This window comes from Polyodon spathula, chromosome 10 (assembly GCF_017654505.1).
Source record: "Polyodon spathula isolate WHYD16114869_AA chromosome 10, ASM1765450v1, whole genome shotgun sequence".
NCBI lineage: Eukaryota > Metazoa > Chordata > Actinopteri > Acipenseriformes > Polyodontidae > Polyodon > Polyodon spathula.
In genome coordinates, this window is record NC_054543.1 from 35,662,647 (window position 1) to 35,678,761 (window position 16,115).

General features: G+C 35.9%; 1 protein-coding gene across 1 annotated transcript in view; it reads left to right on the forward strand.

The window, feature by feature from the left end:
- The window catches only part of LOC121322226 (dual 3',5'-cyclic-AMP and -GMP phosphodiesterase 11A-like), a 73,623-nt gene that overhangs the window by 51,729 nt on the left and 5,779 nt on the right, over window positions 1-16,115 (forward strand). The window contains exons 11-19 of the mRNA XM_041261881.1: window positions 4,616-4,762; window positions 4,858-4,965; window positions 6,052-6,161; window positions 6,709-6,799; window positions 12,812-12,912; window positions 13,572-13,649; window positions 14,068-14,131; window positions 14,514-14,588; window positions 15,570-15,653. Coding sequence (XP_041117815.1) covers window positions 4,616-4,762; window positions 4,858-4,965; window positions 6,052-6,161; window positions 6,709-6,799; window positions 12,812-12,912; window positions 13,572-13,649; window positions 14,068-14,131; window positions 14,514-14,588; window positions 15,570-15,653 — 858 coding nt within the window. The remainder of the gene's footprint in view (window positions 1-4,615; window positions 4,763-4,857; window positions 4,966-6,051; window positions 6,162-6,708; window positions 6,800-12,811; window positions 12,913-13,571; window positions 13,650-14,067; window positions 14,132-14,513; window positions 14,589-15,569; window positions 15,654-16,115) is intronic.

Sequence of the window (16,115 nt, forward strand, 5' to 3'; positions counted from 1 at the left end):
TTAAAATCGATTATTTAAAAAAAAAAAAAAAGTTTATACCGAAAAAAGCAAGAAAAATTGGAATTATACTATAATATAATCTGTCATTGTATGTTTACTGCTTGTTGAAGTCCTATCCATTGTATATATATTTTTTAAATAGAACACCTTCATTTTTCAAGTATTGATCCATATTTCTGCCAGAGAGGATTTTATTTTTAATTGTCTATGTTTAACTAGTGTACCTGTAGACAAAGTACATCAATGTAATTTTCTTTATGAGCCCATGGTTTCAATTGAAATCTGATAGTGAGACCGTTCAGTCCCTTTATACCATTGTCTAATTTCTGTGCTTGGAAGGAACTTTTATTTGAATCCTTTTTATTAAATTCCAACCAGAGGTATATGAAACGTGGTAGTTACCTTTCAAGACCCTTTTAGATATATCACTCTTCTTGAGTATTGAGCAGCTTCATTCCCAAGGGAGAAAAAGGATGTTGACACATTTTTCATGTGAAAGGCATTTGTATGATAATGTTTAGAACCCACAGGCACTGCAAGACACCCTGGCAGTTGTTTGATGTTAGTTGATATGTATACTTGGTGACATAAGCAAGACTGGAACGAAAGGAAGTTTTGTTTCAGCGATTCACTTGACACCGATGCAGCTCATGTGTGAAATGCCTGTATATCTGACTAGCAGCACATGGCTGCTACTGCTCTCACAGCTGCATCTCTTGAACTCTTAAAAGTGGAAAGTGAAATCCATAAATCTTACCTGCTTTGCACTTCAGTTAGCTGTATGAAATGTGCACTTTTTAAAGGAACACATGTAATTTCATTTTAAAGCATGATATTTGGTAGTACATTAGAAAATGTGTTCCACTTCCACTTTCCAGGTTTTTTTTTTGTTTTCTGGGTCAAAGCATGTTACTGGCTGAAAGCATGTCAGTCAATAGGGATCACAGCAGTGGGAACCATTTAGGACTCCAAGTGAATTTTTTTTAGTGTAGATATCATGTTTTAAAGTAAAAAAAAAAAAGTGTTTCTTTCAAAACTGCACATTTGAGACCAATACAGTATAACAGATAGAAGAGCATGGCGGAGAAGATTTCAGAATTGATTAAAAACTGATTAAAAATCAGTCTAACTGGGTAATGACTGCCTATCATAACTGAATTTAAAGTGCGTCAGAAAAATGTGTTGAGTTTAAAACAAAGGTGTCTCTTGTGCTGTATGGTACCCCCTGCAATGAAGAAGAAATAGAGTCTTTTAAATATTTGAATTCACATTAGTCTTTAGAATGTTGGTGATCACATACTGTACAGGTATGAAGAATATTATTAATATGGACTCGGAATTATAAGTAAAAAAAAAAAAAAAAAGATTTCACCTGGACACAGCACTCCAGATAAGGTTTTGGGTTTGGAAGTAACTTACCTTCTAATTTTAACTCTGAGAGTAAAATGTATTTTCACGGTGTAAAATTCAACATTACCTTGCAGTCATGAGTAATCTCGATAAATATTGTGTAATCTTTAATGGAAATAGAGTAGGTATTAAAAAAAGAGCCTTGCATTTTAACTGCAGTGTTACTGTGAACTACAGCACAACCAGGAGTGTGTTCTGCAAGGTTCTTTATCGGCTTAGCACATTTTTTTCAAGTTATCACACTGACTGTGCAGATTAATTATGTTAATTACATTTTAACATTAAATTCTTAAACCCACTGAACATCTTAAAACTTCAATATAAAGCCATACCAATAAATAAAATAAGGAAATGCATTAATACGTTATAAAACAGGTTGCTTACTATTAAAGGTACCTTTTTTTAACAGTTGCCTCTGAAGATGGTTCCAGTTGGTTTTATAGCTTGACTGGGGTGTTACGCTTCAACCTGTTTAGCTTCGAATTATTCTTAATCTTACTGTGATTGGCTGCAAAGACAACAGGGCTAGCCAGAGATTGGATAATGCTTGTTGGGTTGGTTTTTCTTGTGTAAAGTAGACAGTACAGTTGAGTAACAGAAGACATTGTGTTCTGGGAGATGTAGTTGTTAGTGGATGTTTTAGGGGAGGCAGACAAGCTGTGGAAAAAGAACGTATTTTGTGTGTATTTCTGATTTTTTAATGGATAAAAATGGCAGATATGCAGCTTATCTGGACCACTGCCTGGACATTGTATCCCTGCTGGTGTTTTCAAATGAAAAATAATGGTTGTAAGAGGAGGGTGGAGAGGGGCTTTCTTTATTACCACAAGCTTAGTCCTGCAATTAATATGTGTGCAATTTGCTGCATTCATCAGTCAACCTAGAATATGCAAATAAAATCTGTGAATGTTTGTGAATATATTAAATATTGTATGGAGCTTAAGAGACAGTACAATAAGTCATATAGGGACATTTTACAGCTTATTCTTTAATGCTTGTAAAATGCACTGTGGAGTAAGACTGTAACTACTTATTAGTTCCCAGTCAAATTATTTTCCCAGTTGGTAAATGATACAAAAACAAAGCCATCAGCCAGGATTTGACAAACAGTAGGAAATCCGTAGGCCATTAGATGTACCTAAATGTGTTGTTTAAGCATCGATAATAGCGTTCTAGGCAATCATTGTATTTGTTTACAACTCCTTGAAAAAACAAATGTACGTAGAACACTGTATTAATGGTGGTGTGCTGATCAGATAAGAGTAAGGTAAAAATAATGCATTGCAGCAAATTTAGATTTCTGAGTTATTAAAAGCTGAAAGAATTTTTAGACTTGCATTTTTTTTTTCCAGAAAAAAACAATGATATAATAAAACAGTTAAATGGCTTTGCTACACTTTTTAAACATCACACGTGATGGTACTACATATATATGATATATATATATATATATATATATATATATATATATATATATATATATACTATTATATATCGATGTGTACTTGTGTGTGTGTGTGTGTGTGTGTGTATATATATATATATATATATATATATATATATATATATATATATATATATATATATTCATACGCATCGTAATAATATGATATTATTCCAACTTGGTTGCAGGTGTTATTCTAAGAAGTGAGAACAAAACTTGAGATCCCCTACTAGAAAAATCTGAGGAGCTTTTAATAATTGCATGTTTGTGCCGATGACCAGGAAATTTTGTGCTGACAGCAATTCTTGAACTCCCTCAATATAGACAATACATCACTCTGCAGAGACATGAAGGAGATGTGCTGGCTAAGGGGCATTCAGTCGCTTCTAATTTGAGTTCGAACCACTGTCACATGACATGTCACTGCTGATCACTTTGAAACATCGGATTGCTGACATATGCAATTAATGAACATTTCTACTTATTTCCAGTAGGATATAAACATATAAAGGCCAATGCGTATGGACACAAATTCATACCTTAACAGAATATGCTCTGTAACCAAACAAAAGCATGATTATTAGACGCCAACATTATGAAAATGGAAGGCTGGTAGAGGGGGAGGTGTTTTCCGAAATCTAATAAACAAAGGTGATAGTCAAGTGGCACTTTAATCTGGAGTTGAATATGACAAGTGATGAGGCTTACAGACTTTCAGTGGGGTTAGTCCTCAGTAGGATAAATTGAGGATACACTATGAACCTTCATTGAGTGTTTTGTTATTCCACAAATTAGGATAGCCCCCGAATGACTGTCCTCAGTGAAATACCCACAGCACTCTCTGAATGTTTATATAGCAAGGATAATTATAGAAAACAAAGTATGTTTGTTTAAACCTTAAACTGAGTATCTGCTTAGCAAGGTGTGGTAATATAGGAAATAGTGTGATTTGTGTTACACAGTCATTCTGTTATTGGATTTGGATAAATACAAAATGAGAAAAAATCAGGAAAAATTCACTCAGGACCACCCAAAGTTAAAAAGTTGGGTGCTCCTAGATCTCGCAATGCTTGTTGTATAAACAAAGGATACTCCATGAGCATTCATAGAGTACTGTAGTTATTCCAAAAATGAGAATAGACGAATAACTAATGAGGCCCTTTGTCAAATGTTTCTCAATGGTAGAACTCTAAAATGTCATGTGTTTACATATTTTCTAAATGTAGCGACTTTTATTCTAGCGGGGTTTTTTTACTTACATATGTGTTTTTTCATGCACACTGTAGCTTTAAAGTTTAATGGGGGTTTTTTTGTGTGAAAATATTTGAAATGACAAAAACAGTGGATATAATGCAGCAACTTTGAATATTTCCAGTCAATAAATATGTTAACTGCACTTCTTGATTCTTTAGCATGACTGTGTGCATGCCTAATTGTAAACATAATCTACCTACCTAATGTTAAATATACTCACTCTGCAAAAATGCCTGTAATTTCACCCCTGCCTGAGTAAAGACCTGCCACACCACACACTTCGATAGAATCCGGTATATGTAAACAGTGGGTAAACTATAACAAGATGCTTTACAAAGTGATTTCACACAAGCCTACTGGGATTGGAGCTTTGATCTCCCAGGGAGAGTGTGAATGCTAAAGTCAGTCGTTTGGCATTTTCTTTCAGAAAACTAGATGAAACAGTCCAAGCGAAACCTTATCTTTGAATTATTTCGATGCTGAGAATTCTCTCTATCTCTCTCTCAGGCAGCAAACATCCCACTCGTTTGTGAACTTGGCATCGATAAATTATCTTTTGATGACTTTTCTCTGGATGTCGACGCCATGATCACTGCTGCCCTCCGCATGTTTATGGAGCTGGGCATGGTGCAGAAATTCAAAATCGATTACGAGGTAAACTTGGACCCTGCCAACATAAACTACCACCCTGAAGGCATTATGCCAATATCTATAACTAGAATGCAATCTGCCTTTGTTTCCCATTCCAGACGCTGTGTAGGTGGTTGTTGACAGTCAGGAAGAATTACCGAATGGTGTTGTACCACAACTGGCGGCATGCGTTCAATGTTTGTCAGTGCATGTTTTCAATGTTAACAGTAAGTACCACACACCCGACTATGCTGCTTTTCTCATTTGTTGCCACCTGGAAGGATGATCTAAGGTTTCAGAGATCACTGTAGTAACATTAATGGTTTTAATACCATTAATTTCTCTAACAATCCCCTCCTCATCGCTTCATTGTTCCTTTAAAAAAACAAGCATCAAAGTGTTTGTGTTTGTTGTCTGAAGGCAGTAACTTTTATAAGGAAAACTCCTCACTTGGGGAAGGTCAGATTCTGTGTTACTTTTATTCTCCATCTTCTAGCTCAACAGGATCTGAAGCTATTTAGAAAGGTCTTTTCTGACAGACAGCTACATAGTTTACTGTTTTATTTTATTTCTCATCATGAGTTTTATGCTCTAAAGGCCGAAATGCCAGTGGTAGCACATTGTGAAAAATGTTTAACTGCCTTGAACTCGCCCTGTGAGGATTTGAAATATAAGGACAGAAAAGCATACAGAATCTTTTGGCTTTGATGTTTTTTTTCTTCCTCAATGGATTGTTTTATTTTTTGTTTGAACGACTGATGATGAAGGGGATGGTTTGTTGATGATGTAATGTTGGAATATCCGCCAAATACCTGTATCAGGAGTCAAAGAGCAGCTTTTTCCTCATCAGTTTTCTTACTTTGTCTGCTAACATAAACAATTCTGACATGTTTCAATATGAGCTTGACATTTAGCCTTTATATCTTTTGCATTCTAAATGTATAGAACATTTTCTGTAGCCAAAACAGATGGACCTGTTATGTTATTGCTTTTCTGAGGTATTGGTACAAGACAATATTAGATTATGCATTTCATGGCTGCCTCAAGGGGGCATTCTAAAACTGTTTTTTTACAATAACAAATCCAAAAACACTCACTTTTATTTTGGAATTCCTGGAGGATCCATTGTAGATACATACAGAACCACTTTCCAACAACTGTTCAAAACGATTTTGTATAGCTTTACAATCCAAGGGCATGTTAATCATCAGAGATTACAAAATATTTGTTAACACTTCTGTAATAATTATTTGTTTATTTGTGAAAAAAAAAAGTATTGTCATTGTGATATGTGTTTATACTTTAATTCTCAGACGGCAGGTTTTCAGCAGACTCTTACAGAGGTTGAAATGTTAGCACTGATTGTAGGCTGCTTGTGCCATGACCTGGACCACCGGGGAACAAATAATGCATTTCAAGCAAAGTACGTTTCATACATAATAACTGCTGTTGGTCTCTTTTTTAAACTTCTGTAAGCATTGATATCAGTTAGTTCCAACAAGAACCTTCTAGTTGTGTTGTACAATCACTTTATTGAGCTGTTTATTTGTATATTCTCTAAGCTCCAAGTCGTTATTAGCATGATTTTTTAACTGAAAAAAAAAAACACCACTTGCAAAAAAAAGAAGAAACACCTTGAGTCTACAGTATGTGCAGGCCAGTTGGATGAATATTTTCTTAATGGTTTGGTAATTTTATTGGGTAAGGTTTTCTGAATAGAATCATGCTAATGGCACGTTTTGTGAATGCATCTGTCCCTCTGTTTATTAATGAACAAATTAGTTAAAGTATAAACATTTAAAATTAGTCAAAGTATAAACAATGTAAAGGATGACCAATTTGCTGAATAATTGAGTACTTTACCTAACATGTAATCTGCCTAGTGATACAGAGAAATGTCACAGAAAGTGTGAAAACCAGGTCAGTTAGTTGTTTGCTGTTAAACTGGATTTCCTGCCTCCCTCTTCTAGGTCAGGTTCAGCTTTGTCTCAGTTGTACGGTACGTCAGCTACTCTGGAGCATCACCATTTTAATCATGCCGTCATGATTCTTCAAAGTGAGGTACTGTGCATGTTTTTTGTGTTCATTTTTTTTTGCTTTTTCAGACAGGTGTAAATGCCGTCTTCCATTGCTTGTATGATATAAAGCGAAACCTGCTGCTAAAAACGAAGCACCGCTTAGATTTTTATAAACTATTTTGTTTATGATTGTTTTTCATCACGTCACTTAAAAAAATAAACTAAAATCAATATTTGATCAATTTCCCAATTTTTAAATATCCCATTCGAATAGCGCATCACCACTATGTCCCAATCAGGCTGACTGAAGATAAATAAGCAACCGCAGTTCCTGTTATCAAGTGAAGCAGCCCTTTTCACCTGCCGATCTGAAGCAAGGGAGCGGCCTACGGACCCTTGGAGTCAAGGGCCCAGCCTGGAAGGTATCTGCCTGGACTCATGACTCACCTGACCAGTGGAGTCGCTTTAGCATGGTGAAGTTAACAAACTCCAGCCAGTTTCCTCCACAACCCATAGGCCAATGCAAAACTTGGCATGATTGTATGACTCACCCTGCCTTACAAGGAATGAGTCACTGGGGAAACCTACATGGTATTCTTTTCTGAAACATTGATAGATTCTAAGTTTCAGATTATCGTGGACGGTGTAAAAAAAGTTGAGAAAACAAAGCCATAAAACGTACTTGTCTATATCTTTATTTTCCTTTTTGAGATGAAACAGTTTGCGATTTTTAAGTTTATGATGTTATTCATTTCTAAACCACTGCAGTGAAGTACCACCTGAATTTGGCTGGCTTGTTATGGTAGAGTGGTTGCTATGGAAACAGTGTTTTCCTTCCAACTAGAGCATCAGTATGTAACATACCGCTCCGAGACCACAATCCACACCGCATACAACAATTATGAAAACTTTCAGAAAGCTTTATTTTTCTCATTACTTAGTAAATACTGAATTGGCTATTCATTTTTAATCTGCTGAAGTTATATGTGTGGAGATCAAGTACTATACTTAACTTGTAAAATTAGAGTAGTGTGTAATCTGGCAGTAAATTAATGATTATGAAATTCAAGACCCTGTTGGAAATGTGACTTCTCTTCCAATTCATGTATACAAAATGATAACTATATACTATAAAAATCATTTTTACAGTAAAATCAGTCAATTATTTTGATGTACTCTTAAGCCTGTTTAAAAAATGTTCGTAATACAAATAACTTTGATCTGTTCTGAGTATTTTTAGCTGGACAGAGAAAGTGAAGTCAAATTATGTACTTTCAAAGTAATTTGCTTTCAGCTCATAAGTCCCATTTTCACTGAAACACGTATCCCAGGACTGCACTCCCCTGTTCCTTTGTAATGTCACTACTGAATTCAATCAGTGGTTTTTGCAGATATTCTTACATTACTATACAAGGAGATCCATTGGAAAGATGTTGGATATCATCACACTTTTTTTTAGTGTGCCCACTTATTTTACTGCCGCCTTTCTTCCAAATTTAGAATATCCAATTATGTTCACGGCAGAAACCCCCTCAGTGCAGGCGAACTAAAGGTCACTGGGTGTCCTTCGATCCCAGGACCAAGCCAGTTGTCTCTCTACATCCTAGAGCTATTGGCCAGCCCTGAAGGTGTCTGCTTTGATCTCACAGAGTTCTGGTCCGCAGTGTTCCATAGAAAACTGCATTGTAATATATGTATAATCTGTTTAAAACCCCTTAGTTGCAAAAAAAAGTTTTTCTAAATATAAAAACTGAAATCAGCAGTAAAGCACAACATCGCTCAAGAGGTTTTTTTCCTAGTTAGCTGTTGAGGAAAATGGTGCTTACTGAGGTGTGGACTGCAATGTATCAATGATAAAAGCTGGATCATCAGAGCAGCTTTTGATTCTAACACATTTTGAAAGGGGTTTCCAAGTTCAGTTCATTTCAGTTTCTGGATTTTATTGGATTCCCTTTGTGATACATTTGCTATACCCCAGTGAAGGTTAAATTAAATAAACTTTAATATCAAAGTCACATTTGCATAAGCAGATCACATCTGTACTGTGATTTGTATGTGCAGAAAATATAATTCCCTGGGTGAGTGGTTTAAATTAGATGTGTGTGGGATAATTACAGTCAAGAAGGGATTCGTGCATAGATCATATTACAGTCATGCTTTAGGTTAGCAACACTGTAAATGCTTTCATTTACAGTAGTGCTTCCACTTACGAACAGTGCTAGACACAAAACATTGCCTCTGGTATGTCAGTCATTGGGATTACTAGGCTGTGGTTGTTTAAGTGGAATTTCAGATAGTGTAGGTATTCTATAGAATGAACTCGCATTATCTGCACTGCCATTAGTTAAATTATTGGTATCCCTTCTAATACTATTAAATCCCTCTACCGGTTCTAGAAGGCTCGAATTTCAATTTGCTCAAATGTCCACCAATTGTCTAATAAGTATCAAGCGACAGTTCACATGTAAAAAAAAGCCTAGAATGAGCCAGCTGCTATAGAAACAGGTACTTGTTAATATAGGATTAATATTGATTTACTACCACCTAGTGGACATGCATTTATACCTTCAAACCTTTTTATAATAAGGATTTGGTTAAAAAAAAGCAAAAAGAAATGCTGTTATTCTAGACGTTTTGCTCTACTTGTACAGTAGTGTGAAGGCATATTACTTTAGCATGGGATTTAGGACCAGTTATGAGATAATTAGATTGAGAGTTGTAAAGCTTTGTAATAATTTGTAATAATAATTAATATATATATATAATATATATATATATATATATATATATATATATATATATATATATATATATATATTATTTATATAACGCTTATGCTACCAGAAAAATTAAAAGCAATAATGAAAAAATTACATGTGGACTACATTTGTACAACATGTTTTGCATTTTAGCCATGTCATTTTACTCACCCCACACCTCCTTGTATGCTGTAAAAAGTGCTGACCAACCAACCTCAAAGAGCTTTCTCAGCATTATATGGACATTACTGAGGTGCTGGGATTTTTAGGGCTCCCAACTGTAATGTATTAAACCAGAGGAGTTTAACTCTTTCAAATAGCTGGGGCTACCCAGTGAATCAAGTTTAAACTAAAACACTTGTTATAAACAAAGTCACTTCTTTGTGTTGAGCTTCTCGTTTTCTCTCAACCGCTGATATTTAAGCAGGTCTCATATTATTGTGTTTTTCTACAAGATTTAAAATGTACAATTATGTTCCCTCACCGCAGCATCTCCACACAACAGCTCAGGAGAATTGAAGGCCAGTGCTAGCTCTGTGGGTATCCAGTTAAGCTTTGTGGACACCTGGCCAGTATGGGCCGCTATGGAGTGGTGAGGAGAAACAGTCCTTGATGATTTTCACACTCCAGTCCGCAGGAAATCCAGAGACAAGGCAAAGCTCTTTGCTGGGTTTGGCACAATTAATATTTTAAACTGGATGTAAACATGAGCCTGGAGAGCCTTTTGTTTTTATGGTTTCCTTAATCCTAATAAACCTTTTAAGGCTGTGTATAGGCTACAACAGAAAATGAACAAATATAGAGAGTCACTCTCTCTACACATATAGAGGGGTAACTCAGCCTTTTATATATATAATCACCCCAGGCTCCAGGAACAGGCTCTTCATGGACTGATCCCAAAGAGCACTCTCCAGCACAGCTGCAGGTAACTGCTGCCTCTCCCAGCAGCACACACCCCAGAAACACAGCCTGCAGCAGTGAGCAAATACAACACTTCCAGTGCAAGACACTGTGGTCACAACAGACACATAATGATCATTGTACCTCTTTTTCATATCTTTCTTTTTTTACAGCAAAAAATTGTCCGTCTACATATTATATATATCATTATATATAAATATATCTATATAATATATATAAGTATATATATATATATATATATATATATATATATATATATATATATACAGTGCCTTGCAAAAGTATTCAGACCTCTGACCAATTCTCTCATATTACTGAATTACAAATGGTACATTGAAATTTCATTCTGTTCGATATTTTTTTTTTAAAACACTTAAACTCAAAATGAATTATTGTAAGGTGACATTGGTTTTATGTTGGGAAATATTTTTAAGAAAAATAAAAAACTGAAATATCTTGCTTGCATAAGTATTCAACCTCCACACATTAATATTTTCGCTGCAATAACAGCTTTAAATCTTTTGGGTTAAGTATGTACCAGCTTTGCACACAGTGTCGGAGTGATTTTGGCCCATTCTTCTTGGCAGATTTGATCCAGATTGTTCAGGTTGGTTGGACGACGCTTGTGGACCACAATTTTCAAATAGTGCCACAGATTGAGATCAGGACTTTGACTGGGCCACTGTAGGACATTCACCTTTTTGTTCTTGAGCCACTCCAATGTTGTTTTGGCCTTATCCTTGGGATCATTGTCCTGCTGAAAGGTGAATTTCCTCCCAAGCTTCAGTTTTTTAGCGGACTGAAGCAGGTTCTCTTGCAGTATTTTCCTGTATTTTGCTCCATCCATTCTTCCTTCAATTGTAACAAGATGCCCAGTCCCTGCTGATGAGAAGCATCCCCACAGTGGGCAGTGTTAGGTTTGCGCCACACATAGCACTTTGAGTTTTAGCCAAAAAGCTCTATCTTGGTCTCATCTGACCACAAAACCTTTTCCCACATCGCAGCTGGGTCACTCTCATGCTTTCTGGCAAACTCCAGACATGCTTTCAGATGGTACTTTTTGAGTAACGGCTTCTTTCTTGTAACCCTCCCATACAGGCCAGTGTTATACAGAGCTCTTGATATGGTTGACTGGTGCACCATTACTCCACTCCCAGCCACTGAACTCTCTAGCTCCTTCAAAGTGATTGTTGGCCTCTCTGTGGCTTCTCTCACAAGTCTCCTTCTTGTTTGAGTGCTGAGTTTTGAGGGACGGCCTTTTCTTGGCAGTGCCTGGGTGGTGTGATGCAGCTTCCACTTCCTGATTATTGATCCAACTGTGCTCACTGGGATATCCAAACACTTGGATATTATTTTGTACCCTTTCCCTAATCTATGCACTTGTATTACTTTATCTCTAACTTCTGTAGAATGCTCTTTGGTCTTCATTTTCCTTCACATTCACAGCCTTACCAATGATCCTTCAACAGTGGGGTTTGTATCCAGAAAATGTGACAGCAACTTTAAATGTTCACAGGTGGAGGCCAATGGTAAGGTAATTGTGTCCTCGTTAGGGCAATTTCTTTCATCGGTGCAAACTGGGAGCTTCCACAGCACAGGGGTTGAATACTTATGCAAGCAAGATATTTCAGTTTTTTATTTTTCTTAAAAATATTTCCCAACATAAAACCAATGTCACCTTACAATAATTGATTCTGAGTTTCAGTGTTTTAAAATAAAATAGCAAACAGAACGAAATTTCAATGTACCATTTGTAATTCGGTAATATGGGAGAATTGGTCAGGCATCTGAATACTTTTGCAAGCCACTGTATATATAATATTTTTATATAATGACGTACAGCATACAGGACAGTTTTCAAAACTTTTCTTAAAGGAATTGGACAGGAAAACTAGGAAGGCACAACTTCTTTCTGCAGCCTTCACTGTATTTATTTATTTAAAAAAAAAATGTTATGACACAATTACACATTATTGTGTACAGTATTAATATTTCAAAATAAACACGTCAGTCATTGAGATGCAGCATGAGAAAGGTCAGAACTGGTAGCATTGTGTGATGAAGGGAAAGAAGATTGGAATCATATATCTTTAGCTGAACTGCTTACCTCCAGCAATGTTAAGTTTGTTAGTGCTAAATAGTCTTTTTTTTATTTCAACTTTATTTTAATGTTCTGTTTTGCTTAATGAAGTTATGTTAACTACATAACTATGCAAACATGTGATTAGCTTTTCCTTTTAGTTCCAGTGCTCTATTATTTTTTCTAAATTTTGCTTTGAAATTCCATCTCTTGCAACATGTCCTATTCTGCTTTTTGCATTGTAATTCTGTGTACTGTTTTTAAAATGCGTCAGTGTCGTTTTGTCTCTTTACAGGGCCACAACATTTTTGCCAACCTATCCTCCAGGGAGTATAGTGACCTTATGCAGCTTCTGAAACAGTCAATACTGGCAACTGATCTTACCCTCTACTTTGAGTATGTGCGGGTTATTTATTTATTTGATATTTATTTGAACCTTTTTCAAGGTAAAATCAATGTGTTGTGAACAGTTTTAAAATACAGATAACACAGCAGTTGTGGCTAATTTGTGTTTACGTAAGGTGTGTGTATTGTTTTATTTATTTATTTACATTTTGACCACTTTTTTAAACTTTTAAATTGCATTCCCTGCCTCAAGATGGCTTTCCGTGTACCCCTCACAGAACTGCATTTCCCCTCATCCTCCTGCTCACATATGTAACTGAGATGGATTTACAAAATGTTGGTTTCTAGTGCCCTCTTGTGGAAGCTGTGGGCAATTGAAAATGCCATTCCCTAGAAGTGTGACTGCAAAGTGCGTGAAAAATGACTCCAGTACACTGACTCTCCTGTGTAAAGATTACACTGTTTTGATTTAAATGGGAAACTACAAAATGTTCATGTTTAATATATGAATAAAGAGCCCAATCTGTATCTTGCTAGTTCTAGAACATTATTGTTTTGCAGTGGAGCAAAAACTTAAATCTAGCCCATAATGTAGCCAAGGGCATGAGTTGTTGCTCGGCAGCTCTGGATACTTTACTGATACTTTACATGCACACTCAATTCTCATTATAGTGCTGTCCATTTTCATTATAATGTATTGCTTTTTTCAGGAAGAGAAGTGAATTTTTTGAACTGGTTGATAAAGGAGAATATAACTGGAACTTTAAGAATCATCGAGAAATGTTGAGGTAAATCCTGAGTCCTGTATTAGTGAAGTGCACCAGTACCTCCTGTGTATCACCTTCCCATTATTTTAATGTCATCAGGTACACGTATGGCCATATTTACCAAATTCTTTTTCCAGTTCAAAGTTTACTACAATTTTTTTTTTTTTTTGGTGATAAACTACAAACTACACACCCTTTAAAACACCCTAACCTGTTCATTCCTAGCTATGGGACATTGTAATTTATTAAGTAGCCCCTTTATATTTGTGTTACTGTGGTAACAGCACCTGGATGCTTTTTTCCCATAATTTTGAGATCCTCAGATTGTAATATTCCTGGTATGTCCTCAGAGACCACTAGTGTACTTTTTAGTTAGTTAGTTTGAATTATAAAGAATAGCAGACACTGTTTGCTAGTGAGATGCTGTGCCTTTCTCCAGGTCTATGCTGATGACTGCCTGTGACCTGGGAGCCGTGACAAAACCTTGGGAGATATCAAGGAAGGCAAGTAAATGAAGTGCTCTCGCTGATCTGACTAGCAGCTCATTTTATGCTTGGGTCCAAGGATTCAGCAGACTGGATATTCACTAAATCCAAAAAGCAGGCAAAGTCTTCTAAACTAAACTACTAGAATCCTGAAATCTGTCTTCGTCCCATTAAATTGGTGTACACTGGCAACTTGCCTAGAAATTCAAATAAACTGAAGTGTGAACACCTGCTGCTTCTGTACAGTACTGTATTGTGCACATTGTTGCTCTAGCTTCACCTTGCGTTCACTATATCTCTGTGATTATTATGGGATACATTGGGCTGCACTTGCCGTAGTTGCAAAGGGAGCAACCCAAATGATACGCTTTTCTTTTATTTCTGTATGAACGTGTTTCAGGTGGCTGAGCTTGTAACCAGTGAATTCTTCGAACAAGGAGACAGAGAAAGATCAGAACTGAAACTCACTCCATCGGTAAACCATACAAAAACCTTTAACTTCACCATATTTACTGTTTGTTTTTTTTATTTTTTAATAAGTGTATAAAATCCATCATATATTATTTTCTCTTAATTAATTTTACATTGACCTACCACCTTATCCACTGAGTCAGGAAGTGAGTTTTTTTACAAAAGGATTTAGGTTAACTGTAAATGTCAGAACAAAACAAAAAAACATTTAATATAGTAATGAGGTAGTGAGGTGTCAGTAGCATAAAACATATGTAGCAGTTCTATAAGTAATTCTATAAGTAAGTATTAAGTACTTTTACTTCTGGGGCATATAGTAAACAGTCAGAATGTGGTCGAAAAATAAAAAATTGTATTGTTGGCAATTAATATATTTTCAGCATAGTGAAGCTTTTAAGAATTGTAACTAAACAACAAGTTGTAACCACTGGACTGTTTACACATTGTTTACATTGTAAAGTTAATATTAAAATCCATTTTGTCCATGCCATGTAGACCAGTGGCATTTATATGGTTGATCCAGACGTTCATCACATGTTAAAATTATTTTTGGTTACACAGTGGTTCTCCATGTTTTAACACAGTGGATGATACAATGGTGATGAAGCCCTTTTTAAAATGCAGAACAGCTGGAAATGTAGAAGTTATATGACTCTTAAATAAGTAACTTTTCTCAATTGGAGTTTACTGTGATTCCAGCTGCATTAAATATGCCATCAGGGAAAATTGTGAAAAAAAATATGAATACCATCAAAATTCAGATACATAATGATGGCATTTTTTGGTTTAACAGGGGATGAATAAAATACACCTAATTTCTTCTGAACAGTAAGCAACAGCAACAGTAATGTATTCCCTAGCTAGATAAACTGCATCATGTGATGCTGTACTGTGAATATCAGCAGTGACATTGTTTTCAATCTCTAGGGAGGCATATTTAAAATATAGAAGGGCAGTAAAGCATGAAATTGTGTTTGTGTTGCAGGCCATTTTTGATCGGAACAGGAAAGATGAACTGCCAGGCCTCCAGCTAGAGTGGATTGATGGAATCTGTGCTCCACTCTATGAGGTAATCCCCACAGCCTTTACATTGTGACCTGCAATAGAGGGGAGAATACTGCCACAGTGAGACAACAAAAGGGAAATCACTGTACCTCATCTGCCATTATACAGTATCTGACTGTGTGCTAGTACAGAACCACTGCCTTTTAGCTGAATATCTTTCTTATACTACACACCGTTCTCTTTAACGCCTCTGTAACTAATTCAAACTCTCGTTCATGTGTGACATATTTTGTTGTTCTGGACATGTGGATAAGGGGTGAAGGGAATATAACAAAACTGCACCCTTTTTACCATAAAGATTAATGTAAAACATAAAGGTAGGTGGAGTATACAGTAGATATTAATTAGGTGTGATGTGTATCCATTTTGATGTTGTGTTACAGTGCCTGTGCTTTTGAATCAGGAGAAAGAGTTTTTAATACCTGACTGACCATCAGAACCGAACAGGGCTATATGCCTTACTATA